Raw genomic sequence first — 27,992 nt, forward strand, 5'->3', positions numbered from 1 at the left:
ATGACAAGGCCCAGGGACTCCTTTGGCCTCACTGTCCCACAAGGAAACCTGGGGATCGACCGCAGTGGGAACGACACCTGTAGCCTTCCTGACACCGGAACTGGTTACTCTTCACTGAGCACCAGACAGAGCCCCGCTCCCCCAAGACCACCTCCCTCGCTGGTGTATCTGGCCACTCATGTGTACGAAAGGTAAGAGTGGGTGTCTGGGCGGACAGGCGGCCAGGGAGAGCCACGATGGCTACCGTGAGCACGTACGACTATCCAGGCACAAAGGCTTGGAATGTAAAGCCATTCCCGTTAAAGAGGCATGAGGAGGAAGGCAGAAAGCCTCTGATAACTACATTTCCTTTTCATGAGGACATTAACATTCCAATGAGGTAAATCCTACTTTTTTCAAAGGAGACCAGGCCTCAGGTGAGTGGGAGTCACGACAGTAAGGGTGATCCTTGTGGTTGAAGGAGAAGGTGGTGTCTGTGGGGTTGATGAGAGGGGTGGAAGGAAGGGAAAGGACCGTGGTGCCTCCTTGCTGTCCACAACTTCCGCACACAAACAGGTGACTTTCTATGCCTCTGTTTAGAAGTCCAGGAGGCACCACGTGGAAATTTCTGAGCCTGTTTTCTAAGGCAAAATGAAAGTGTGGCAGAGAAGGAAAAGGTGCCTGAGCCAGGACCCAGGGGGGCTGGGGGTCCCGCTGTGGGAAATGCTGTCACCAGTACGAAGGGGCACATGAGGCTCTGGGTCTGTGTCATGTAAAGGAAGTGAGATGCTACCTGTTGGGGTGGAAGGGGAATGGCTTTCAGGGCCACAGACCTGGGTTTGAATTCCTGCTGCTGGAACACACACCTGGGGCCAGTTGTTTGGCATGGGATTCGAGAGCCATCAAAAACTGTAGAAGACACGTCAGGTGGTGCCAAAGCCTACAGGCTGCTTACAACTCTTTCAAGGGACTTCTGCCGGTGTACCGTTCTGGACTGAAAAGATGCCTTTTCCGGCACACCCCTATGTTCTGCGTTCCAGGAGCCATTTGCCTTTGAATGGGACCATCCAGAGGCTAAAAGGAAACAGCAGTATTGTTGGATGGGGTTCCCACAGGAATGAAAACTGCCCCCACCACATTTGAGGAAATCAGGGCCAAGGTAACGTGGGATGTGTCCGGACCACCGTCGGAATACAGTGGAAATTACAGAATTCATGGAGTCCTCAGCCCACGGGAAGGAAGGGCTGAACGGACGAGCATGCCACGAAGCCCACTGAACCTGGCTCCCATCACAGCAGCCCCTCGAAGCTGCAGTTGAGCCTCTGGAAAATGTTGCGTGGGAGACCCTTCCTTAAGGCTGAGAATTATTGTAACCTTGAAAGTGATCCCATTGTAAAGGGATACTGTAAAACGTGTACCATCTCCACCTGCTGCTTCACCTGCTGGACAGAAATATACTCAGAGCCCCTGGGGGGTTTTGCCACAGATGCTCCCCTCTGACCCACAAGGTTTCTGTTGAGAAATCAGCTGACTGTCTTGTGGGAGCTGCCCTGTAGGGAACTAACTGCTTTTCTCTGGCTGCTTTTATTTTCTCTGTCTTTAACTTTTGTTTTCAAGGCCAGCAGAATATTGCCACATGCTAATTGATCCATAAGTACTTGGTGAATGAGAGAGTGACCGATGAACAGTAAAGAGAAGGATGACCATAGAAGATCAGATATGTGTAAGCTGTTTCCTTAGTCACTTGGGGTTAAAGGTTTCTGCAACATTCTGGACTCAAGATATTGCTTATTATCTATGTATCTGCATGAAACGAAGCCGTTGATGACATTTGACTGGGTTCATTATTTAGTGTGGGCTACCGTAACCTAGTGATTGTGGAGTGTGGGTACCACTTCCTCTGAGAGGTCTTCTCTGGTTTTCTGACACTGGGCTAGTCTTCCTCTCATGCCCTTCAGGAAAATCTGGATTTCTAGCTGCACCGTTTATCCCACCACAGTGCAGTTTCCCATTCGCTCGACAGTATTTCTCAGTAGTGTGAGTTTTCTTAGGGACGGAAATGGTTCTGGCTCTGTGTCCAGCACAGCTGTCAACTAAAGAAGAATCAATTGAGTCTGGATGGCTTTGAACTACAGTGTGTCAAAATCAGATGAGTTCGTACACAAACACATACAATGTATTGCACAGCCAAAGGTGAGAAGCTGAGGATTTCCGCTAGCAATTGTTTCCTGTGGTTGGGAAGAGAGGCTCAGCCGGCTTTGTAGCTTTAGCATGGGTCTGGCACCCAAAACATTGGATTGTCTTCTGTCTTCCCCTCTAGAAGTCGAGGACTATGTCATCTTTACCTCATGGCCCCAGCACCTAGCACAATGCATGACACCCTGTGCAGTGTTTCCAGTTCAATTTGTATTTCAAATTAAGAAAAACCAATTTTTCTATCACTATGTCCCACACAATATTTGGGATATACTTACACTAAAGAAGTACTCATTGTTTATCTGAAATTCAGATGTAAGCAGAAGTCTGTCTTTTCATTTACTAAATCTGGCTAACCTAACAGAAAAGAATTGCTTTTAATTTACAAGCATAAATTAATGAGTGCTCATGCGGAGGGGCGGCTCTTTTTCCTTATGTGTACATGCCATTCCAACTCTGCTCCTTAACTCACCACCCTCCTTGGGGAAGTGACATGACATATCCGATCGGTTGTTGGGGGAACCGCCAATGAGTGATGTTTATCTCAGCTCCATGCTTCTCATCTCAGATGCACGTTTGCTGGCAGAGAGAGAGGTCTGCAAATAGGAATGGACACTCCCCTGCACAGGGGAAAGTCTATAATTTTGAGAGCAAATAATCAGAGACACAGACAGCTGGGGCTTGTCTGTGTCTCTGATTATTTGGAGGACAGGAATCAAAGCAACGAAACAAACATGGGCCCCACGTGTTCATAAGATGAGACTTTCGGGGGCAACCAGGCCTCCCGCTCTGGGCTTTCGTAAGAGAGCAGGGCATTTTGTGATTGAAGGAGTGCGTGCTGGACTCTTCTAAAACTCTACTGCGCTTTGGCAGAAACTTGCAGCTGTGGGGCCATGGTCACGACCCAGAGAGGTGGCATCTGGTGTGGTGGTTTTGGTTATAGGCCAGTGGCTGCTTCCACAGAGATGGGACTGCACCCAGGGAAGCCAACAAGAAAAGGCACAAGAAGCCTCTCAGGGGGCTCGAGGGAGCTGTGAAGGCCTGTCTCTCTCAGCAGGAACAAATAAGGCGAGGGCCCCATGGGGCAGTGGCACACGGACGACCACCAGGCCAGGGGGAACGCGGAGGCTCCATGAAGGCCCAGGGCAGCCTGAGTGTCATTTCTAGGCAATCACCGCTGAAGCCGAGAGCTGTAATCTCTATCATTTTTTTAGGCACTCGTAGCTGGAATAACATATTTTCGCTGTAAGTGTCCCGTGTGCTACAAACACCATAAAGGACAGTTTCAAACTGCTAGTGTCAGGCCTAGACGGGCCCTTATATCATTGTTCTAGCCTGCAGCCAGGCTCCAGGAACACACTGGAGGACTCCCTCTTGGGTTCAAGTGGTGTCCCCTAGGCTTGAGAATCACTGGGTCATGTTCAAGTTCGGAGAGTTGTCGCAAATGGGTGTGCAGGTGTCACTTTTGTCCTACGGAAATGTGATGGATACATTTACGGAATTCAAAGGGCAGGAAGCTTAGGTTCTTGGGATGCACATTGGGGAAGGATTGGTTCTCACTGGACATTTGGGCCCAGGCTTCAGAAACACAGCTGGCTGTTCCATTTCCAAAATCTGCTGAGCTATATTTCCCAGCTGAAATAGGTGTCGGGACAAAGTGAATGTCTGCCAGGAGGCAAGCCTCTGAGGCCAGTGGAATGACACGCAAGCAGCAGCCAATTCACTTGGGTGAAAAGTGCAGATGTGATGTTACAAGAAATCCCCCACTCAACTCAGGACCAAGGTGTCAGATACGCACATTCAAAGGGAAGTGAAACTGTGAGGTTTTGAATAGTTTTACTGGGAAAGAAAGGAGCAAAGAAGGGGGTTCTCACCCACCTCCAACGTAGCCAACATTAGCCTTCTGCTGGGAGGTTTCTGACAATCAAGTTAAGTTCAAAGGTTCTAGGTCAGCTGGCACCAACTGCCTGGTATCCCACTGAGCTAAACAAAGCACTTTTGTGTCTGGTCTCCTTTCCTACCTGTGGCTGCACCTCGGTTGTGCTCTCTGGTAACAGTCAATGTGGGTTCTGGAAACGTGAAACTGCTTGCTCCAGGACTGGGCTTCTGAAATCCCCTGGGTCCGGGTCTGAGCTGTACTCATTTTCTGTGTCCTTGGAATTCTTGGAACTCGTTAAAACTGTGGCTCACGAGAGTCTGCCTTTGAAATCAATACAACCTCCAAAGTCCGGAAAGAAATTATTCAGTCCTACTGTGAAACGGTCCAGACAGTAAATGCTCCTTCAGCGTCGGAAACCACTTCCAGTTCTCAGAAAGGCACCATTTTATTCATTTGCTCGATGCAGATTTACAAAGTGCCTGCAAATTGTCACCCTCTACTTTCAGCCATTTCTAGATTGAAAGCGAGAAAACCGACATCTTGAACGGGGCCACCATTCCCCCTAAAAGTGAGCTGAAAGGACCTGTTTTGGAATTGGGTGTTCTCTGTACCTCTGAAAGGATTATATCTTTCAGCTAAATCACCTTTAACTTGGAGATCTAACGTGATATTTACCAGTACTGGCATCTCAGCTGTACAACGTTAAAAGGCACACTAAATTCTGAACATCGTTATAATGAAAAATAGTTTAAAATTCAATGATTGTACGGCTTGAAATTCTGGCTCTAGGCCAAGCTGGCGGCCACCAGCGCTAACATTCCTGCCATCCGTCACAGCTGACAGGTTGGTGTGACACTTGGATTTAGGATCTAAATGCGTCCTAAACCCACCAGGCTGGACATGTGCCTGTAGCTGAGAAGCAAGCGTTAGGGGCGACCTGATCCCCGGCTGCTCGTCCTAAACTAGTGCCGTGGTTTCCTGCTGCTCCAGTGGGATTGATGGCGGTCCATTGCTCACCTTAATGTGCGGTGGGAATCCATCCACCTTGAAGCCAGCCGCAAAGTTGCTCTGGGTCACTCGGGAGCTTGCTGCCTCAAAACTCACTTGGTAGCCAGCAAAACAGCCTCATGACTCAGCACAGAAAACCCCAGATTGACAGCCCAGTGATTTCAAAATTTACATTACAGCGCAGGCTGATGTGTTCCCGCTTGTTCCCTGTCCTGACTCTAGCTGCCCCCCTCCCAGCCCCAGTACTGGGGGAGCAGGATGAACCGAATGGCAGGTCAGTCCAAGTGCAGCCTAGTCTCCGATGGTACCGTGTGTTGGGTTCCATTTCTCCTGATGTCAGACCCTACGTGGTCATCTGTCCTTGCTTTCCACCTGCCCTGCCCTTGGCGGGTCTCAGTGGTGGCTGAAGCTGAGCTTGTAAATTCCAGTCCATTCTAAAACTTTATTTTCAAATCAAATTTTATTAAGGCAGACCCAGTCCTGGCAGGTTTGCCAGTCAGCCTGCCTGGGAGGCACGGCCGTCTTCTGTTCAGCAGCAGCTACGGCCCAGTTGGAGGTCGAGTTTTCTTACGCTGCTCTTAAAGTTGTGTATTCTGTTTTCATTTTCTGCTGGCAACTAATAACTTACTCTGATCAATAACAGCATGCACTTATACTTCTTCTAAACAGCTCCTTCGCCACTGTTGACCTGATAAAGAAGATAGCTACTAAAGTCTCCTCGAGGCTACCTGGGCTCGAACTTTTAAAACGGAGCCTAGTGACCATTGCTAAACAGGGGCCTCTCACACACGCTGGACTCTAGGGAGAAGCCTGCATTCCACGGCTTGTTGCAGGTACTGGGCTGCCTGAGCAGTGGTCCTGCCATCTGAGCCAGCCCTTATAAAGGACTTCCTGGAATCACAGGTAAACCAATAGGGCCGAGACCTTCCACATCCAGTCAGAGTGGCTTCACTCTGACAAAGCGGGACAGTGCTCTTTGGACCAACCAAACTGAGGATTTGGAGTCTTCATTTGCATGAGGATGGATGAATTAGGGACCAGGGGTGGGGAATTCACTGTAGATAAGTCAGCTCCCCTCTGGCTGGTGGAGTGTACTTCCCTTTCCAATAAAGACTTAATATTATAGTTTCTGGGACTGGAGCTGTCTTGCTAGAGAGCTGCCTCTCCTGAGGGCCACCGCACAGCCGTGTTGTATCACAATCGAACTGTTTGCACTGAATGGAATTTTTCTTCGCCTCCAAATTGGGGATTCCTTTGACACCGCCCTTCAGTCATGTCGTCACATTCTTTTGAGTTTAAGTAATAGAATTCTGTTTACTTTTTCTTTCTCTATATAGACAGTCCTTGACTTACACTTCAATGTTTTTTTCAACTTTATGATGGTGCAGAAAGCAATGTAGATTCTGCAGAAACTGAACTTTGAGTTTTGATCTCTTCCCTCGTGATAGATGGGCGCCTTGCGTGAGGCCGTGCAGCCGCAGGGCCGTCAGCTCCACCGTCACAAGGGTCACACGACAGACACTGCAGTGTCCTGTGTTGCCAGCATGTTTTGGATATCGTGTTTTGGGTTTTTACATCCCATTGCATCTACAAAACTCCCAACTGTGTCTCTTGATTCTGATGAGAAGGAGAGGAAGGCGGTTACTCTTGAGATGAAACTTGAGATAAGACCCAACTGTAGGCTGTTCTGAGCATGTTTAAGGTGGGCTGTGATGTTTGGTAGGTTCGTGCATTACATGTATTTTTGACTTAATTATGCTTTCAACTTACAATGGGTTTATAGGGATGTAACCCCACCATAAGTGGAGGAGCATCTTTATTTTGTGATTGTCTATTTAAGAACAAAATTTTACTGTATAATACTCAAACTTATTTTCCGTATCTTGTGGCATATTCTCAATGGAACAACAGTGTTTTTAGAAGGGTGTGTGGGTACCATGTTGTGGCCTGTTATACCATGACCATTCTAAAATGTCTTAATGTTTGTGACACCCACTGTGTGGCAGGGTCTTGGGGTTACATCTGACATTGACATTCAAGATACTCAGTAGGCGCTCTTTTGCACCACTGAGCTTCATAGAAAGATGCAGACAACAAACAGAAGCATTTGGGGTGCCGTGAAAGGGGGTCTTCACAGTGGTCTAGGAGCTCTTCTCTAGTCCTCCAACTAGAGAACAGGTCAGAGGACAAGGACGAGATGGGCATCAGGGCCAGTACAAGGCACAGGCTCAGTTTCAAGAGTTACATCCCCCTTGGGGTTGCCCCCATTTCTGTTTCCCACCAGCATTAATAGCCCTGAGCAGGCTCCCCCCAGTTTACATGCCATTGACCAATCATGACAATGTTCTCTGGTCACACAGCCAATATTCCAACTCCATCAGGTTTCCTGGGGACCAGGGTAAGCGCTTATGCTGTTTGTTTTCCCGAGGAGAAGGAGAAACTGAGGCTTGTTTCATCATCAAGGAAAGGAAGGATGGCCTCAGGATGTCCTACCAAGCCATTCAGGCATGAGGCAGAGGACACACATTTTCAGGCGGTATGAAATCATTCTCTGATCGTAGATGCTGCTCATCAAACAAACTATTGTTAGAAAGGAACTTTTGTCTACTTCCTAAGCACTCGTCAACAATAGCAAAAATTGCTGATATGTTGGCTCTCAAAGAAAACTTCAAAATAGTCTTAAAAGTAGATATGGTATAAATAATGTTCTCTGATCAGAGTGAAGCTGGTAATTCATAACAAAACTATGAAAAACACTATGTATGTCTACGACATAAATTTATGGGAATTAAGTCTTAAGTTACTGATACATGTATAAATTTATAAGACAAAGGAAAGCAAATGTATGAAATACCCAAATTGTTCAAAACAACGAGACTAAGGAGAATAAGGCAGCAACTAATACAGATAAAAACAGAAATTCTAGAATTAGAAAGCAAAATTGGTAGATCAAATAACTCTAACAGCTTTACTTTTTAATGAAAAAAACGGATAAACTGTTTCCTGTACTATTATTTCACAAATGAAAAGGGATAAAGTATGGAGTAATAACTATAGATGCAGGGGACACTGGAAGAATCATAGGAGACCACTTTGCTCCATTCTGAGAAGGTAAATTTGGAACCTTAGATAACACAGATGATTTCCTAGGACAATTCCCTAGAGGAGAAAGAAAATGCAGACAGACGGTAACTGGATGGAATGTTATTCTGTTTTACAAGCCTCACATTGCAGTGTTTAAAGCCTCAGAGGCTCATTTACCACTGTGCCACACTCCCCGCACAGACCTGCCAGGGGATGTATCACGATTGTCACGATTGTCACTCAGGGACCTAAGCTGACAGATGGAGCCTTCTCAGTCTTAAGCTACCATCAACGTGGCCTGTGTTTACATGACTACCAAAACAGGGGAAGGGGAAATGGAAGACCAACCCTTCCCTCTTAAATGCTTCTGCCAGGGAATGACGCATTCTGCCAACATCTCACTGGCCACATCTACCTTCAAGGAGGCAGAGAAACGCAAACGTTCCATGCCCTCAATGCACAGGAACCATGCATGTTGGCGAACGGTAGCAGCATTTCTCACAGGTTGTTACCAGGGCAACAGTGGAGAAAGTTAGAGAAATAGCTGCCCCTCAGGACATCACCAGGTGCAGATGGTTTCACGGGGACTTCCACAAAACCTTTAGAAAACAGATTAGATTGCTATGTCAACTATCTCAGAGCATACAAAAATAAGGCAAATGTTGACCTTCCTTTTGTAAAGACAATAACATTGAGTACAAAACCAAAATTAGCACAATAATGAGAAGCCTGGCAAATCTCACTCATTAATATTGATGCAAAAAATCTCCAATAGAGTGCTAGTTTATATTCCAAAAACACATGATTAAAATTGGATTTTTACCAGGAATGCAAAGATGATATAATTCATTGACTGCAATGACGAAAAAGAGAAATATTATATGGTTACTTCCACAGATACTAACAAGGCATTAGCAAAAATGAAAAGTTCCTGAAAAATAATCTTAATAAGAATGCTGAAACTTCATTAAAAGGAATATTTTAATATGTTATATAGTAGAAAAATACTAGAAAAAAATTCCTTAAAAGCAGGAACACTGTAACTACTATTATTTAAGAGTGAGAACGTTAAGTTAGATAGTCAGAGGGCTCTTATCATTATTGTTACATGACACCAAACCCATTAATTACTCATGTCTTTGGGAAATTAAGCTTTTGTTTTTGTTGCTGTTGTTTTGTATGTTTGCTTAACGTCACCTGAGAGGACATGGATAGAATTCCAGGGGCAGGAAACACATCAGCGTGAGCGTGAGTGGGTCATGGGAAGAGGGAGATACGGTACTGTTTTGTGACTGTGCTTTAAAAGTTTCCTTGTTCGATAAACAAATATATATCTTAGAATTAAACTTAACAAGAAATGAGGAAGGCCTATATATAAAACCCTAAAACACTATGACCCAAAATCTCCCTGAAGAAAATAAAAAGACATACTCTTGAATAGGAAAATTCCCCATCATCAAGTTGTCGATTCGTCTTCAATTAATTCTAAAAATTTAAGAAGATCCTAATAAAAATGCTAACTCTCTTGAGAGAAGCTGGTTATATTGTTTGCAGGGAAAACTGAATGAGCAGTCATATCCAGAAAAGTTCTGGGAAAGTGACACTATTCTAATAAGGAACAACTTTGATGAAGGAAAAAAATAAATGACAGAGTTAAGCCATACAAAGTACCAAAACACCCCAACAGAACAGAGCGTCTGAGTTAGATCTCAGTCGAATGTTGACAAAGAGTGGTCCAGAGTTTCTCACAGCCCCTCCAAAACTATTTTTTAAATGCCTGCTTTCAAGAAAGAATGGTTAGAGGCCTAGGGGATATAATGGTGGGTAAGAGAAACACCGGCACTTCAAGGTCAATCAGGCAGAAGACCCAGCTCCTCTGCCCTTGAGATCTTGATTTCCATAACTGACTCTGTGGGCTGCTTCTTTTTCCCCTTCACCTTGCTCTAACTTCCTTCTCTTTGGTTTTGAATTTACATGCGAAGAGTGAACCCTCACCCCGGGTTCCAATAAAAGCAGAAGCCTGGGCCTGAGGCCTTGCCGTGTGACCCAGTGTGTCATGTGCTCTCTAGTACCGGTGAATAACCAGCCTTTTTTTCTCAGAGTTTCCTGATGGGTTTTGCTGAGGGCTTCTTGCAATCATAAGAAGAACCACAGGGCTGGGCTGGTGACACTGGTCTTTTATCTTCTAATTTGCACAGGCCTGGGTGGAACCAGGGGCAACCCCGTTAGCTAACCTGCGCCTTTCTAGTTTCTGCCTTCTTAGCAGCTTCGTGCAGCTTAGGTAAAGGTCCCAAAGGCTTGTGTATCTGCCTGACACGGAGTGTGAGCGTGAGACAGCATTCCCTGGCAGGACGCCACCCTCTCCACCTGTGTCCGTGCTGGGAGCCTCACGCAGAACAAAAGGTTGTGTGAATTTAAGGTAATAAAGGGCTTTCCCCTTTGAATGTGAAGAAATAGTTTTTCGAATACTAGCAAGTCAGCAGCTCAGCGTTTTCAGAGAAGCCAGGCACAGCCTTTGGAGACATTTCTTCTGAGAGACCTGAGCTGTTGGAAGACCACCCAAGTCAGGAGACGCTGCGGGATGAAGGCAGCACGCGCTCGCTCGCAGTCCAGGACCAAGGCCAGCTCTAAGTCCTGGCCCCTCTGATTCTTACAGGTCTCTCCTGAGCACAACCCTGCTGCTCTCCGGCGTGGGTGGCAAGAAGCCTGGCTTTGGGGACAACCAGCATCTCCTGCCCTGGGCCAGGCCAGGTCCCCATGCTGCTGTTGCTGCTGCTGGTCTTGAGTGAGTAGATGGCTTCCCCTGGGACAAGGCTCCCGCCTGATGGCAGCCAGGGCAAACCAAGGCGCTCTGTCCTGGGCTCCCTTCGGGGTTCACAGACGGATAGCAAGGGAAAGAAATGAGCAGAGCTGGGCTCCCAGGAAACGCAAAGGGCCCCAAAGGCAGCCCTCAGAGGCAGCCAAGTGTGCTAGCCTTGGTTTCTCACCCGTTCTTTTATCTTGTAAGAAGCTTGGGGTTTTCTACCTTCCAAGCTACAGCTCCAAATCCATGAGATAAATTATTACTTCTAAGATTTAGGCAGGTTGGGGAAGACCTACTGGGAGGCGTGACCCCCTTCCTGAGACTTTAAGCCAATGTTTTAACCAGAGGTTGAAAAAGTGAAAGGCTCAGGCCCGGCTCCAGGACCGACCCCCCTGCCCCTGCCCCGCTGAGTTCAGATGGAGAAGGAGGGAGGGAGGGAGGGAGGGAGGGAGGGAGGGAGCGAGGGAGGGAGGGAGCGAGGGAGGGAGGGAGGGAAGGAGGGAGGGAGAGTGGGTAAAGGGGCTAAGAGGCAACAGTGGGGGAATGGGCCAGGGATGTGTAGATGAGCCACCACTGTTCATGAAATACACCGTCAGCTGCTTTCTGTCATCTAGGGGTGATGAGTGCTATAGAATGAGAACAAAGAAATGGAGAGGAAGAATTGAAGAAGCAGTTGGGGCTGGGATGTCAGGAAGGTCCTCAGAGGGTATCTAACTGCAGAGGTTTGAAAACCATTGCTCTGTGCTAATCTTTACACCTTGGCTCCCTCGCAGCCCCTGGACAAGGACAATCAGGTCAGTCCCCCATCTCTGCGTCCCTGCTGGGCTCTGGGCGTGGGTTCTCTTGTCCAGCATGGCCTATTCCCAGAAATGACAGCTGTGGGGATGTGGCAACGTGGGCGGTGTCGCCACTCTGAGGTCACCCCTGTTGCTGTGGTAGGCGAGCACACCCTCCTGCGATTTCTGCAGACTTGAGGTCTTTCCCCTCCACCAGGACGCCTCAGTGTAAGGACCAAGGACAGGGGGCATTTGCTAATGTGGACGGGCCCTCAGACCCGACCTCTTCTGTTCCCTCAGACCCCTCCCTCTGTGCCACTAGCAAAGGGCATAGAAATAACTCCCATCCACAAAAAACAAGGCTGCAGCCAAATCTTTACACACCCCCAAAAGGAGCTCATGTCACTGTCATGCTTCAACTTCTGGTCCCATCAGTCAGTTACAACTCCAGACACAAATGTGACTTCCCAGGCAGGGCGGGCACCCCTTCATCCGATTCTTTGAATCCTTCACTTATGACTGTGCCCAGCTTGGCTGGTGAGGATACAAGGTTGCCTTCCCCACAGAATCTCAAATTAAGCAAGGCATCAGAGTAATGAAAGTGGAAAAATCTTGTTCGTTACATTTTAAGAACCAAGTAAAAAAGTGGTTTTTCAGAGTCTGGAACCTGCTTCTGAGGTAGGTGCCTCCCAGGCTCACCTTTTCCTCGTGGGGACCAGAGCAGCCCACACTCCGGGTATCACACCCGCTGAGCTCTTCTGAGCCTACAGCAGGGATCTGACACCTTCCCGGCCACCTCCAGCTGGCAAAGGGGGAGGAGGAACAGCTTCTGTCCCAGGCTTTCCCCAGGGAGTTTCTGTCCCACTCCCCCCCCAGGGAAGCTCCCAGCTGCAGGCTGGACCCTGCCTCTTCTCCAGCCCCTCCCCTCCACCCCACCTGCCTTCATTATCCTGTTTCCTGTTCAGGGTTGGATACCAAAGCTTCACTTCTCCTCGAACCTCCATGGTCCACAACCTTCAAAGGACAGACAGTGACTCTCATATGCAGGGGTCCCCATTCTCCAGCCCAGGGGGACGTATCTTGGCATCGTGACAAGTACTTTTGGAAAAAAAACTCTGAAGAGATTCACATAAAGACGTCTGGATATTACAAATGCAAGACCCACGGATCTTCCATTAGTGACCCTGTATATGTGGAATTTTCATCTAGTAAGAAAGGGGGAGTCTGTGAAATTAAGCCCCTGGGCAGCATGTCTGAGGAAGCACCGGCAGCCCCCATGTAAACAAGCAGGGGGGTTGTTCAAGGCCACTCCCAGCGGGGGAGGGGGAAGGAGGGGCTCGGGCTGTGCTGTCCCTCCTCTCAGACACTAGAGGAGTCACCAGGCAAAATTGGACCCGAGTCTGAAGAAAAGCACAGCGTAAAGTCCTGTTTTAACAGTTAGTGTGGGAATTTCGTAGGGACATTTTCTGGGAAGTAGTTCACTGTCCTGGGAGCACAAGGAGATGCTGATGGAGGACGTTTTCCTCGTGGGCAGGAGTGGGGCTGGGAGAAGGAGGGGGCAGAGGATGGACTGCGTGTGTCCCTCCGCCCTCTGCAGAATGGCTGGTCCTCCAGGCCCAACACCCTGTCTTTGAAGGAGACAACGTAACTCTGAGATGCCGGGGGAAGGAAGATGAGAAGGCCAAGGAGAAGAGTTACTACAGAAATGGGGAAAAACTTGGTGGTACTGATAACTCAGACACCATCATAGTGTATTCAGTCTCCAGGGACAATAGCATTTACCACTGTACTGCTTCGGGGGAAAATATGTTAACATCATGGACAGAAACTTCAAACTATCTAAGGATCCAAGTGCAAGGTAATGGCTATCCACGTATGGGTAGCGGGACGGCAGGGAAACCACGCAGGGACTGAGGGGTGTTCGTCCGTCCGTGGGGAGCATGGAAAACCTCGTGTGGCCCAGCCGTGGGAGGGAGAGGGAAGCAGCCCACCTGCTCAGGTCTCTCATTCCTGGTGACTGGTGCTGAGAACGTGTGAGTCTCTCCTGGAGCCCAAGCCTCACTGCCCCCGATCCTGTCTGTCCTTCTCTCTAGAGCTGTTTCCACATCCTCGGCTGACAGCCAGCCCCTCCCAGCCCCCCGAGGGGAGCCCAGTGAACCTGACCTGTGAGACCCGGCTCCCTCCACAGAGGTCAGATGTCCAGCTCCAGTTCTGCTTCTTCAGAGAAGGCCAGGCCCTGAGCTCAGGCTGCAGCAGCTCCCCGGAGCTCCAGATCCCGGCCATGTGGAGTGAAGACGCAAGGTCTTACTGGTGCCAGGCTCAGGCGGTGACTCTCAGTGTCGTGAAGAAAAGCCTGAGGTCTTACATACGTGTGCGGAGTGAGTGTCTGGGGGGTGCTCTTCCAAAGCCAGAGCTGGCACAGGAGAGCGGGATGGCATCTGTGTCCTGGGACAGTGGCCAGGACAGGGAGGGGCGTCCAGCTGTCCTGGCAGCCTCTCTTGAGGCTCGACACTGGCCTAGCTTCCCTAGAACATTCTCTTCTCTCCACCTCAGGTAATAGTAGTTACTGATCGCTTTCTGGGGGCCCAGGCCTGTGGGGGCTGCAGAGACATAAGTGACGTGCACTGTCACGTCAGCGGATGGCTTGGGGCACAAACCTGCCCCTTCAGAGGTTCCCCCACGGTGCTTCCATTGTTTACTGAAACTTACTCCAAAACATCAGAAAACAGGGATATCACATGAACTAAGAGTCAGAGAAGAATGTGGGGAGGTAGAGGGGAAGCTGGAGAAGAGTAGGAGAGGGGCTGGGATTCTGAGTAACATTCCCACTGTTCTGAGTGGTCCATTGGTGCCTCGAAGATTCCTTACAGATAAACGTCCCTGTACTGTGACTGCAGCCATCGCCAGGTTTAAGACCAAGGGCCCGGGGCCCACGTTTCCTGTGGATGGGAAGTGCTGAGGAGCGGGCTGGGGGAGGGCGTTGCTCTCTTTGTAAGAAATGACACAGTTCACTCTTTGGATGCTGGCCTGTTGCACCCACTTCTATTGGCTTATTCACGGCAGCGCCGGCCTTGCCCTTGGCCCTGAAGTGCCTGCCACTGGGACCCTCCTGTGTCACCTTATGTCCTCGCAGGGGTCCCTGTGTCTGGCGTGAATCTAGAGATCCAGCCTCGTGGAGGGAAGCTGATTGAAGGAGAAAACCTGGTCCTTGTCTGCTCGGTGGCCAAGGGTACAGGGACTGTCACATTCTCCTGGCATAGAGAGGGCACACAGAGAAGCCTGGGAAGAAAGACCCAGCGTTCCCTGTCGGCAGAGCTGCAGGTACCGTCCGTGAAGGCGCACGATGCCGGGAAGTACTACTGTGCAGCTGACAACATGCAGGGCCCGGTCCTCAGCCAGCGGCTTAGAGTCACACTGGCAGGTGAGTGCCTGACAGCGTCGGCTCAGCCTTGCTTTGCACGCCGGGTTTAGATTCTCTGTTAGCCATGAGGACTGTCTGAAGGTGGCAAAGGAGCAGAGGGATGAGGATTGAAAAGCTAATCAAAGGATAGCAAAGATGGCAAAATACGTTGAAGACACCTTTCTTGTTGCACAGAGGCCAGAACGGTGATGAAAACAGTTACCCAGGAATGCTCCTCCTGGCTCAAGCGACACATCTACTTTTAGACTCATCCAGTGGAGGCACGAATCTGTCACAGCATGAGTTTCTCTGACGGCCTTTTTGTCTCCCTCAGTTCCAGCGTCTCAGCCCATCCTCACCCTCAGGGCGCCCGGGGCCCCGGCCCTGGTGGGGGACACGGTGGAGCTGCACTGTGAGGCCCAGACAGGCTCTCCCCCAATCCTGTACCGCTTTTATCACGACGATGTCACCCTGGGGAACAGCTCGGCCCCCTATGGAGGAGGAGTGTCCTTCAACCTGTCTCTGACTGCAGAACATTCCGGAAACTACTCCTGTGAGGCCGACAACGGGCTGGGGGCCCAGCGCAGTTACAGAGTGATTCTCAGCGTCACAGGTGAGCAGGATATGTCTCAACGTTACAGCCGAGAACACACTGTCTTCTTTCCAACAGCCCCTTAGGGACGTCCGAGCAGACTCCCCACTTTTTCTCCTCCAGCTGAGAGTTCTGGATTCTTCCTTCTGACTGTACACTCAGTAACCATTTTTCAATCCCATAGACTAATCCGGCAAAGATTTTTGTTGAAGTTTCTTCCTCAGTGTATTTCTACTTTTATTGACGTCAGTAGTTATTCATATAAAATAAGTGGGAAGGGTTGCATTTTTTAATTCATCACAGATGAATTCAAGCTTTGCAGGAAGTAGAAACCGCTTGCTACAGTCTGTTGACATAGATTTATAAATATGCAGATATGAATTTTTACAGTTGACATATTGACATTTTCCGGTAATCAAACCACATAATAAAAGTATAAATATTTTTAAACAACCTTTTACAAAATATTATCTCTATAGCAGAAGTTTATTTAGAAAGCATTAATAATATCAGTAAAGGATCTTTTTTTTAAGTATCTCACTAAATGTTATACTATTGATAGTCACTGATTAAAAAACCATCAAAGATGAAATAATGGTCTCATCATAGAAACACAAGAGTATTCTTCACATTGAGTTCCTTTCTTTAGAACTTAGCCACAAAATTATTGAAAAAACTATATGTGGTACAAAAAGATTTTGTGGTCATTCCCCCATATCATTACAAAGCATGTTAAAGATTTTGCTATTTAAATTAAGGCAATCTGAAGGGTACTGAAAAGGCAACATGTCCCCATATGCTGAGAGTGAACACACAATTGAAAGCCCCACTATCAATTCCTCTGTGTCACAGAGGAATTCCTTCCTAGGAAGGAAGGATTTGGCGTCCTTTCCAGGCGACACGCAGCCTCGGTGCAATGCCAATACGAATATTAGTAAAGCTGAATTTCTTACTTTCTAGTTAAAAACCAAATATTCTTAAACACTTTCATAGTTTCTTCTCACACCCCAGGGGGTTGTCTTGCACACCCTCCCCCACTTGGAGACCCCTGGAGCTGATGATAAGCATGACGTGTTTCAGTCCTAGAACTCTCTGATTCTCTGGGAATGGCCATGTGGGGCCCGAGGTCTGGTGAACCCTCGAGGGAGAGCTGCAGTGGAAGGAGCTGGGAATTACTGCACTCAGCATGCGGACCCCCAGAGAAGTGGGTGGTGGGAGGGTTCTGGGCAGATGGCAGAGCAGGAAGCACCAGCAGTCTGTCTTCCCAACGGGGTGACACCTGCCCTGGCAGTGTCGGTCTTGGTAATTACCTGGTGAGTCTGGCATCCCTGAAGGCTCACACCTTTCAGGACACTTGCTTGGGCATCAAAATGCAGTGACTTTCAGCTGTTAGCACAGCAGCAGCTACCATCACCCACCCCTTTTGATTATTGGTGTCACATGATTACATCTTTACATATGGGTGCCCAAAAGTATAAACCAATAATTCTCGTCAGTGCGTTAGTCTCAAGATACACAATTGGCCAATAAACACATGAAAAGATGCTCAAAAATCACTGATTCTTAGGGAAATGAAAATCAAAACTATGATGAAATATCACCCATTTAATGAAACCCATTAAAATGGCTATTGTGGCGGGGGGGGGAAACAACAGAAAATAAGCAGTGTTTGCAAGGATGTAGAGAAATTGGAGCCCTTGTGTACTGTTGGAAATGTAAGATGGTGCAGCCATTATGGAGAACAGTATGGAGGTTCCTCAAAAATTAAAAACAGAACGACCACATGACCCAGCAATTCCACTCTTGGGTATCTACCCCTTAAAAGTGAAAGCAGGTTCTCAAAGAGATATTTATAAACCCGTGTCCATAGCAGCATAGTTCATAGCAGCTAAAACATGTAGGCAACCCAGAAGTCCATCAATGGATAATCATTAAGTGAAATGTGGTATATACGCATAATGGAATAGCATTCTGACTTAGAAAGAAAGGAAATTCTGGTATATACTAGGACATGGATGAAACTTGAAGTCGTCATGCTAAGTGGAATAAGCCTTGTATAAGACACTTACAGTAGTTCACACCACAGAGACATGAGCCAGAATGGTGTTTGCCAGGGCTGGGGAGATGGGGAATGAAGAGCTGCGACCACGTGTACAGTTTCCTTTTCCACGATTAGAAGTTCTGGAGATGGGGGGTGGTGATGGTCGCACATTACGAATGTATTTAATACCATTCAATGCACACTTAAAAATGGTTATGGTGGTAAACTTTAGATTGTGTGTCTTTTATGCAGTAAAAATAATTGGGAGAAATAGGAAGATACGATGTGGGTGGAAAAGGCACACACAGATATGCAAAGTCCATGTAAAGACTTACCGCGGGGGCCCTTAGCTTCCGGCTCAGGCTAATGCATATTGCAAAGGAGGCACTGGAGGCCCAGGCCCAAGGCATCATTTCGATTTGGCCAAAAGCAGAGCTTGGCATTTCCGCCCTGATGAGGCAGCCGGTGGAATCTGTCTGTCTTGCTGCCAGCAGGAGGCGCATTTTCAGGTTGAATCATCCCCATTCAACAAATGGTCACCAGACTGCCCCTTTAGCCTTTCTGACGCACAGCCGCGCTGGCCGTCCTCACCTACCTTCTGTCGCCAGTGAAGCACGCAGCTGGCACCTGAAGGACTTCCGCACAGCCTGGCAGGGCCCACAGTCTTACAGATAACCTTCCATGTTAAATGTTTATTAATAATCCATCTATTAATCAAATATAAGGATTTTCTGTTCCTCCTGGCTGCCCTATTTCTATAACAACCAATTAAAATGGAAGTCATGGTTGGTAGTCCTGTATCTGGACGATTTTGTACCAATCTGGATCAATTCAGTCATCCGTTCTTCCAGGAAGTGTTACCTGCCAGGCACAGTTCCAGCAGCCGGAAATACAATGAACGACCAGCTGAGTCCTCATGCTCAGGAAACTTACATTCTATTGGGGAAACCAGTTGTACAACGATAGATGACAGAGAGATAGATAATGAGATAGATAGATGATAGGTAGGTAGATAGATAGATAGATAGATAGATAGATAGATAGATAGATAGCTACAGATGATAGACAGATAGATATCAGTACCAAACACTGTAGAAAAAGCAAGGTAATTGAGAGAGAGAAAAGATGTCCTGTGTTAGATAAGCGTGGAAGAATAGGTTTAAATCTAAGACTCAGGATTCACTCATGTTGAGAAACAAACCTTGCTTTTCATTATCATTTCTATCGATGATAAGAGCCAACAGGTAGCAAGCACTTGACGTACACGATTTGTATGACAGTAGCTTGAGATATCAGTGTTATTAGCTCCATTTTACAAAGTAGTAAACTGGCACTCAGAGAGACTAAAAGTTTTTAAGCACCGTGATCACATTGCTAATAAAGGGCCAAGACAGGATTTACACTCACGTTTTCCTGAGGCCCAGGCCCATGCTCCTACTCCAGAGCTGGGCCAGGTACTTCCTTTATTTAGTAAGTTATCATGTAAACGGACTTAATTAAAACTGCCGGTAAACGATGTTTTCTCCCTCAGTTCCAGCATCTCGGCCCGTCCTCACCCTCAGGGCGCCCGGGGCCCAGGCCCTGGTGGGGGACACGGTGGAGCTGCACTGTGAGGCCCAGACAGGCTCTCCCCCTATCCTGTACCGCTTTTATCACCACGGTGTCACCCTGGGGAGCAGCTCGGCCCCCTCTGGAGGAGGAGTGTCCTTCAACCTGTCCCTGACTGCAGAACATTCTGGAAACTACTCCTGTGAGGCCGACAATGGCGTGGGGGCCCAGCGCAGTGAGGTGGTGCCACTCAACGTCACAGGTGGGTTGGTGGCACCTGGGCTGTACGTGACAGTTATCATTAATGCAATATTTCTCCAACAGGCTGTACAAAGTCTACCATTTTCAAAGAGTTTTTGAATATGCGCACCACGGCTTATTTTAGATGCTGGCAATCATTTGCACATGCCATCATTTTGAAAATTACAAATTATCCTGGAGATCCTTCAAATGAAGGAATCAGAACCTGGCACAGCCCTGCCCCAAAGGTCTCTCAACCCCACCACCTGGGTTCTATCTAATCCACAGTGTTTGCCACTGGAACTCAAGTACCGGTCTCTCTCTCCACCTAGGGACTTCCACGAGCAAAGTAACCCTTACTGTGGGGGTCATCGGGCTCCTGAGCGTCCTTGGCGTTGCTGCTACCGCTACTTGGGTGAATCGCTTCAGAACCCAAAGGAACTCAGGTGGGTGCCGGCGTCTTGCCCTTTGATGTTGTGACTTCTGCCATGGCTGTAATAATTTGTACTGGTGTGGTGCGCCTTACAAAGGTCAATTCTTCCCTTCCAAGTACAAGGCCCTCAGTTCTACTCACGGCCACTCCTCAGGCGAGAGTGACAACAGGAGAGAATAAATTTTCAATGAAGTTGTTTCTCCATGTGTTGAAGTTGAGATTTAAATCAGGCACTAGTTTTGTTTCCAATCACAAATTAGAAAGTTAAGTATTTACTGTCCTGCCCCCAGTCTAAAGTTTACTGAAAACAAAAAGAATTTTAGAAAGTCCTCCATTTGTAACAACAAAAATAGACGATAGCTGTAGTTATAAACTATAAACTCTGAGATATATTTGAATACCAGTCAAATGTGAAATTTGGATAAAATTAACAAAGATACTGAGAATTAAATTAAAAATCTCAATTTTTTTATCATTTGTTGCTGCTACATAGAAACACAATTGATTTTTGTACATTGATCTCATTTCCTGTAATCTTGCTAAACACACTTTTTAGTTCCAGTATCTGTTTTGTAGATTTCCTCAGATTTCCTACATAGATGATCATGGCATCACTAAATAAAGACAGTTTTTCTCCTTCCTTTACAGTTCAAAATTTACAATGTGGATTCCATTGATTCCCTGAGCCTTATAACCCAAAGTTGACCAGAAGTGGTGACAGCACATGTCTCGTTTGGTCCCTGATCTCATGGGAAAGTATCTGGTCTCTCACCGTTAAGTACGATAATGTTAGCTGTGGATTTCTTGTCAATGCTCTCTTGTAGGCTGAAGAAGTCCCTCCCATTTGTAATTTGCTGAGAGTTTTTACAGGAAAGATGTTTATCAAATGCTTCTACATAGATTGAGATGACTATATGATATTATTTTCTAGTTTATTGATACGGTTTTGAATTTTGAATTTATACCAGCTTTGCATTTCTGGGGTCAACTTCACTTGGTCATGAGTGTTGAATTGTATGTGGTAAAATTTTGTTAAGAATGTTTGTGTCTGTGTTCATGAACGATATTGGTTGGTAGCTTCACTTTCTTGTTGTACCTCTTCTGGCATGATGTCAAGATAACACCTTGGTTACCTCTTCCCTTTTGTAGAGCCATATTTCCACAGGGTAGCTTTTCTTTCGGTCTGAAGGAATTTTTTTAACATTTGTTATACTATGGGTCTGTTGGTGAACCTGATTGGTAACATTGCCTAAGTTGTCAATATTCTTCCTGATTTTCTGTCTGCTTGATCTATCAAGTATTGAGAGAGGGGTATTGAAATCAGCAACTGTAATTGTGGGTTTGTCCATTTCTTCGTGCAATTCTATCGGTTTGCTTTGTATATTTTGAAGCTCTCTTATTAAGAGCTTAAATGTTTATAACTGTTGTATGTTTTTCATGAAATGACCACCTTATCCTTATGAAATGACTGTTTTTGTCTCTGGTACTGTCATTTACTCTGAAATAGTCTTTGATATTAATGTGTTAATGTCTGTAATGCTAGCATGGTATTTCTTTATCTGTCCTTTTACTTTTAACCTATTTGCACCCTTATATTTAAAGCAAATGTATTATAGATAGCATATAGTTAATTCTTGCTTTTTTCCCGTTATGAGTTTCCACCTTTTACTAACATTGTAGACCATTTACATTAGTGTGGTTATTGATAAAGTTAGGTTTAAGTTTATTATTTTGCTATTTGTTCCATCTGTTCTTTAATTTCCTTTTCCCTTTTTTTTCTATCTTCTTTTAAACCAATTGGTGTTTTCTTATTCCATTCTATTTCCTCTGTTGGTTTATTAGCTATATAACTTTGTTTTGTTATTTTAGGGGTTATAGTGTACATATCTGACTTATCACAGTCTGTCTTCGAGTGACCTATCACTTCACATGTAGCATGAGAATATTACCATAGTGCACTCCACATCTTCCCTCCCAGCTGCATTGTTATCATTTTGTAAGTAATCAATTATCTTTGAAAGAGATTTAAGTATAATTTTTAAATCTTATATATTTACTTATATAGTTACCACTTCCAATATCCCTCATTCCTTTTTGTGGATCCATATTTCCATCTGGTATCATTTTCTCTGTAGTATGGGTCTGCTGGTGATAAATTATTTCAGCTTTTGCATGTCTGTAAAAGTCTTTATGTTGCATTCATTTGTAAAAGATACTTTTGCTGGCATCGAAGTCTAGGTTGAAATTTCTTTTCTTTCAGCGTTTTAAAGATGTTACTCTACTGTCTTCCTGGGGGTATGTTTCTACAAGAAATCTGCTGTCCTCCCTCTCTTTGTTCATCTGTGACTGCTTTCCTTTCTCTCTGAATGTTTTTTCATGAATCAGGAAAGCTTTGAATGTATGGACTCTTTTATTCATTGCTTTGAAAGCTTGTAAGGTTTCAAGATCTTAGAGTTTGGAATCACTAATCCTTTACTTTCTGTCTGCTTCTCTGCGTGGTGTAACATGGCATCTCTTTTCCGACAGGCCAAATGCTTCTGTTCTCACTTCCTCAGGACTCATACGAAAATCAAGCAGATAAACACAAACACACAAATATAATACATGCATATCAGTTTAATGAAAAAGTTTACATAGTTTCCTTATTGATGCTGGTGAAGCACTGTCTTCTCACCCCTCTTTTCAGCTCAAAGAGCCTCCATCCTTCTGTTCCTTTGCATGAAAAATGACGTCAACCTCCTATGAGTGATATTTCAAAGCTACTTGGTATTTTCTTAAATAACATTACACATAAAATTATGTGTGTGCCACTAACCCCTACAGTACTCCTCAGAACATTTGTCATACACTTAGAGTCTATTATATGCAGTTTTATAGTGTGTCTAATTCTCCCAATTAGTCAACAAGTACATTTCAGTTTAATTCATCCAAAGTTATTACCGCCAAATTAGAGAGGAAGAAATAGAGATTTGGGGAAGTTAGACAACCTTTTCAAATTCATATATCTATTCTATGAAGAGTGAAAGTTAGGGATTAACTGGGGTCAGTCTCCTTTGGGTCTATCTTCTCTCTATTACATTTCAGTGAATTGTAAAAGCCCGGTCACACCTCATACTTTCAAAATTATTTTTCTATCTCATGGTATATCTGGGATGGGCAGTAGCATACTAGAATGCAGATATTAGAATCTCAGTGTTGAAGCTGATCATGTTTTTAAAAAACATTGCTCAATAAATGCAACACCAAATAACACTCGGGAAGGAAAGATTGCCAGCCATGGTTTTATGTGAGCCATGATGGCTGGAGCCCAGGAGGGTCTGTCCTTCAGATCTAGAGAAAGTGTCATGTTAAATAACAAACTCAGCCAAGGAATTCTGACGGTGCACCAACCAGAGCGTCTCTGCCTTTCTCATTTCAAAGTCTTGCTAACTGGACTCCCCTCACAGCAGTTGTCCTGTTCACGACTGACCATTCATCTTGGAGAAGTGCAGCCCTTTCAGGTTTTTCTGACAGTGAAGAACTCTGCTCCTTGAGCCTGAGCCTATCCTTCAAGTTCCCAGAGGGAGTGACCTATGTTTTTGACCGTATACTTGAAACTGGCTTGAAGTTCCAGTAATGTAACTTGCCAAATACTCGATCTGTGGCAAGTAAATTAAACTCTCCAAGCCCCGCTTCTCGAGCCGTTTAATAGTCGTAATAAAAGTATTTACCTTTTAGGTGTCAAGGGACCATCTACATAAACTGCTCGGCACAGTCTCTGGCCTGTGTCACTTCAGTGACTGTCAGCTTGTGTTATAAATGGCCATCCTCTTGGTCTGTTTCCCGTTGATGCGTGAGGGCGTAGACTGGCTCTCAGGTGCGTCCTGGGACTTAGCTAACCTGCCCACAGGGGGACACTGGTTGTTGACTGACGTGGACTGCAGTAGCTCAGCAGAGAGAGAGAGGCCAGGGTCCTGGTTCGACTCAGGACACCTTGTCCCCACAGGCAGGCATCATAGGTGGTACGGGTCAGCCATCTGCTGTGGGAGGTTAGGCCGAGTGTGTCCAGTGGGCAATGAGCAGTGGGCCAGTGGGGCAGGTCTTGGGCCACCAAGGTCAAGGGTGGCAAGCTGGGATGAGGCTTGTGCTGGGACAGGTCCGAGGGATTTTCATACTTCAGTGACAGGAGAAAACAGCTTTGTTTTCAAAGTGGATGGAGTAGGCTTCCAGATGAGGTCTGCAGGTAGTCACCCACGGTATAGTTTTCAGTTTGTCATTCTTCCAGTCCTTGGAGGACATGCTCTAATCTGTTCAGCTGTTGAACAAGTTTCTGTTGAATCGTAGTTCAACATTCTAGGCACTGGGAATGCAGAAATAATGGAGACGAGGTTTATTTGCAGCCTCAAGCAACACGCCATTTCATGAAGGAGAGAGGTAGAGGCAAACACGGAAATAGATAATTACAGTACAGTGGAGTGATTTTCATATCGCAGCATTTTATGTGCATGGAGATAGGTACCTAACACATTCTGTTGGCATCAGGGAAAGTTCTGGAGGAGGAAAGGTAAGGTGGAGTTGGCCAGGTGAAAGAGAAGGAAAGAAGGGATACGGAGAAAGCAATATGCACCCTGTGTTGTTGAATTGGACTTGTAAGGGTCACAAGTAAGGAGAGGTCCGAGTTCCTCACAGGGCAGTCCTCCTCTCGTGAGGATCCGGAGTCGGTCTCAGCTCCCTGTCAGGCCTCGCTCTCCACGTCTCCCCTCACGGCTGGAGTCAGGAGAGAGAAGTGGGGATGGGGAAGGCACTGGCCTGGTGTTAAGTGTTAAGTAGTCTCTGTCCTCTACTCAGTCGCAGTACTTAGTGGACAGTTACTGATCGAACAACAGTTCAGAGTAAGTATGAGTCTGTGCGAATATCTTTCAAGACCCACCTTCCGGATCGATAATGTGATGTCCTCTGAGAGTTTCTATAGCTGAGACTTAGAATGATCTGGGAAAGGATATTTAACCTAGCGCCCGTGATCCGCACAGCTAACTTACCTTCAATGTTCCTTGGTTTGTTTTCCAGGAGGACTTTCTGCCACTGGAACGCCTAGGTGAGGTCTGCTTCCTGTGTCACCAACATGTCCATGATTTGTTTCTATCCACTAGACCCAAACATGGAATTGTGTACGTTACAGAACGTTAGACTCGACTTCCTAGTCACATTTTCAAACTCTTACGAAGCCCAAAAATGTGATTAGGAGGCCACTTTCAACCATAGCTGTGACTCCACTCATGCCCAGCACTCGTGTTATTTGCGCCCCGGGCTGGTTTATCTGCTTCCTGACGAGCGCTCGGGTAGACAGCCTGCCCCTGACCTCTGAGGGACGCCACCTTCGCAGGGCTGCAGCTCATTCTTTCTCTCACTGGCCATCTGTTCACTCATTTACTCATCCGGGGATTGAGCGCTGAACGCCAGCCAAGTCCGATTCACAACGGTAAACACTGGAGGAAAGGAAATTGAGAAAAATAAATTTTCCTGAAGCTCCTTTATGGTATCTTCCAGGAAATGTGGATTTTTGTAATATGAGACAGAAAAATTGAAACAGACCATTTAAAACAGACGAAGGTCAAGTTCTGTGGGAATGGATTCCTTGTGCAGCAATGTTCAAGCACTTAATTTTTGAAAATACTAGGACATCAGGCAAATACAAGTGTTTACTCATCAAAGGGAACCTGAAACTGTGTGGTTTTCTCCCTCTGCCCTTGCCCCAGTCGCCCTTCTCTCATGCCGTCCTGGGACCTCGTCCCACGCCCCTGCTGACATTTTCCTGAAAGAGCCATCAGACTCTTAGAGGAAGCAGCCATGACATTTGTAGATGACCCATGCTGTGCTCTTCCTGGATATTGGCTTTGCTGAGACTGTAAGTGATTTTTCTCCTTTGCCTGTCTCCCCCATTGCAGTTATGGTCCCACTGTAGGTCAGGGGCACTCCTTGACCGGGCCCTGCAGCTCACACACCCAAGAGCTCATCTGCTCCAAACCAGCCCTAATGGAGCTACAGCCCGTGTACGGCAATGGTGAGGGCTTCCTAAGGGCAGGGACCTCTGGGGAGGGGTCAGGGAGGAGGTGAGAGGACAACAGGCTAGGACCCAGTCACATTCGACAGAAAAAGGGCATTCCTGACCTGATGTCGCGGGTGGAAGGTGGTTATGGACTGGTGGCTGGAGGGAGAGTTTACAGTGTGGGCTCTTAACAACAGCCAGCTGTGATCTGTTCTCTCACAGTGGGCCCTGGACACGGCGACCTCATTTATTCCCAGGTCAGGAGTATCCAGCATTCGCAAAGAAATCCAGGTGAGACACCTTCCAGATGAGCAGAGGTCAGGTAGCAGTGTGTTAGCAGGTGTATCAAAGAGTCGTCTCAGACCTGAGACCAGCATGGAGGAAACGACCTGCTCGTCGTGTGCTGCCAATCCAATAATCATGTCACTTCCCAATTACTTGTCTACACTGCTGCCACTACCCACAGACTCCAAGGACAGACACTATAGTTTTTCACTGACATCTGGTACAAGGCCTGGGAAACAAGGCCCCCTCAAGGATTTTTTTTGAATGAATGAACGTAGTTGCTAAATTAAGCCTCTCATAATCTAACGTGAAGACCATTGTAATTCTCTGAACCGGTCTCTATGTCTAATCTTGCTCTCCTCCAATGTTCTAAGTCTATTTCCAGCACCATCCGTCTGACACACACAATTGATCACATGATTGCCCAGAGGAACTGCCCTCAGTGACCTTCTATTCCAAAGCTTGACCTTTGCCCCCTCTGCACTGGGGCCCACCCTCTGGGCTCCGCCCATGTCCATACTTTGGCTATACCGAACTCTTGGCCTTTTCCTGACCACACTGGGCTGTGTCACGCTTTGGTGTTTATTTCTCCTGAAATGTCCCCACCCCTACCTAGTTCACAGGTTTGAAATGTGATCCTTGCTCACATTTCAAAATACAGTTCACACACGACTGTCAGACTTACAGGGACTCCCACCGGCCCTCCCTATGTCCTAACGGGGAGGAGCTGATCGCCTGTGTGGCAACTGCACTGTTAATGTGCACGTCTATCTTGGTGCCCACGGGACCTGTCACACTGCTGTCCATGTCCGTTTCTCCCCTTAAAAACGACAGAGTCCTTGATGAAACAGACTTGGCGCCATTTCTGCCTCCTTAGAGATTACCAATGCTTAATAGAAGGTCACTGTTCAACGAATGCTGATTGGCTGAATAAATAAATGAAAGAGATTCAAAGAACCTCTTGGAAGGATAAAAGAAGTACACACATCAATTTTTTTTTTTTTAATGTTCCACTACAAATCGTGGATTTTCTGGGAAATTGCTATGTAACGTGAGAATGCCAAGCCCTCTCTGGCCTCGTTCAATTTCCCTCTGCAAAGTGAAGTGAATCATTTTTGCCACCATATCCTAACAATCAGTACACAGAGGCCCTGGTGGAGAGCGGGGTGTAGGGGGCTTCTCTGCTGGGGCAGAAAGAAGGAAATGGTCAGGGAAATCGCTCTCGGCATTTGGTGGCAGGTGAAAGGCTTTGTTATATGTGTGGGTGGTGCTGGGCTACTTTGTGAGGATTTGAGAGAATTCAGTGGAGGAAACAGTCCAGAGATGAGACAGCAGAGGAAAGCCTGGCTTGGAATGCATTGCGTGTAGGTCGTAAGCTAGAACATATCAGCCGCAGTCTAATCCTTTTCTTTTCTCCTCCCATCCCAAAGAAAACTCACCAAGGATGCATGAAGAGGATAAAGTAAGTCACGATTCCTGTTTCCTTTCCCCTCTGCTCCTTCTCCTCTGCATTTAGTCATTTGCCACCTGTGCTTTTTTCCCTCCAGGAACCTGTAGTCATCTATTCAGAGTTGAAGAAGGGACGTCCAGAGGACTGTGCAGGGCAGGGCAGCAGTGGAGGCCGAGCCCATGAACATGCTGCAGAGAACTATGAGAATGTGTCATGTGCTTTCTCAGCCGTGGAGCGTTAGCCCTGTCCCCAG

At 46.7% G+C, this 27,992-nt stretch overlaps 1 protein-coding gene across 1 annotated transcript; it reads left to right on the forward strand.

The window, feature by feature from the left end:
- On the forward strand, positions 1–27,980 carry FCRL3 (Fc receptor like 3; the record flags this gene model as incomplete). Its single annotated transcript, XM_081025248.1, is given in 16 exon segments — positions 1–191; positions 10,803–10,931; positions 12,528–12,590; positions 12,592–12,654; positions 12,656–12,933; positions 13,323–13,583; positions 13,819–14,103; positions 14,859–15,146; positions 15,460–15,738; positions 19,290–19,568; positions 19,879–19,992; positions 25,026–25,053; positions 25,904–26,019; positions 26,227–26,295; positions 27,720–27,751; positions 27,837–27,980. Coding segments are annotated over 16 exon segments (2,619 nt in total).
- Positions 27,981–27,992: the final 12 nt, after the last annotated feature.

Source organism: Rhinolophus hipposideros, assembly GCF_964194185.1.
Source record: "Rhinolophus hipposideros genome assembly, chromosome: 19".
In the NCBI taxonomy this organism is placed as follows: Eukaryota; Metazoa; Chordata; class Mammalia; order Chiroptera; family Rhinolophidae; genus Rhinolophus; species Rhinolophus hipposideros.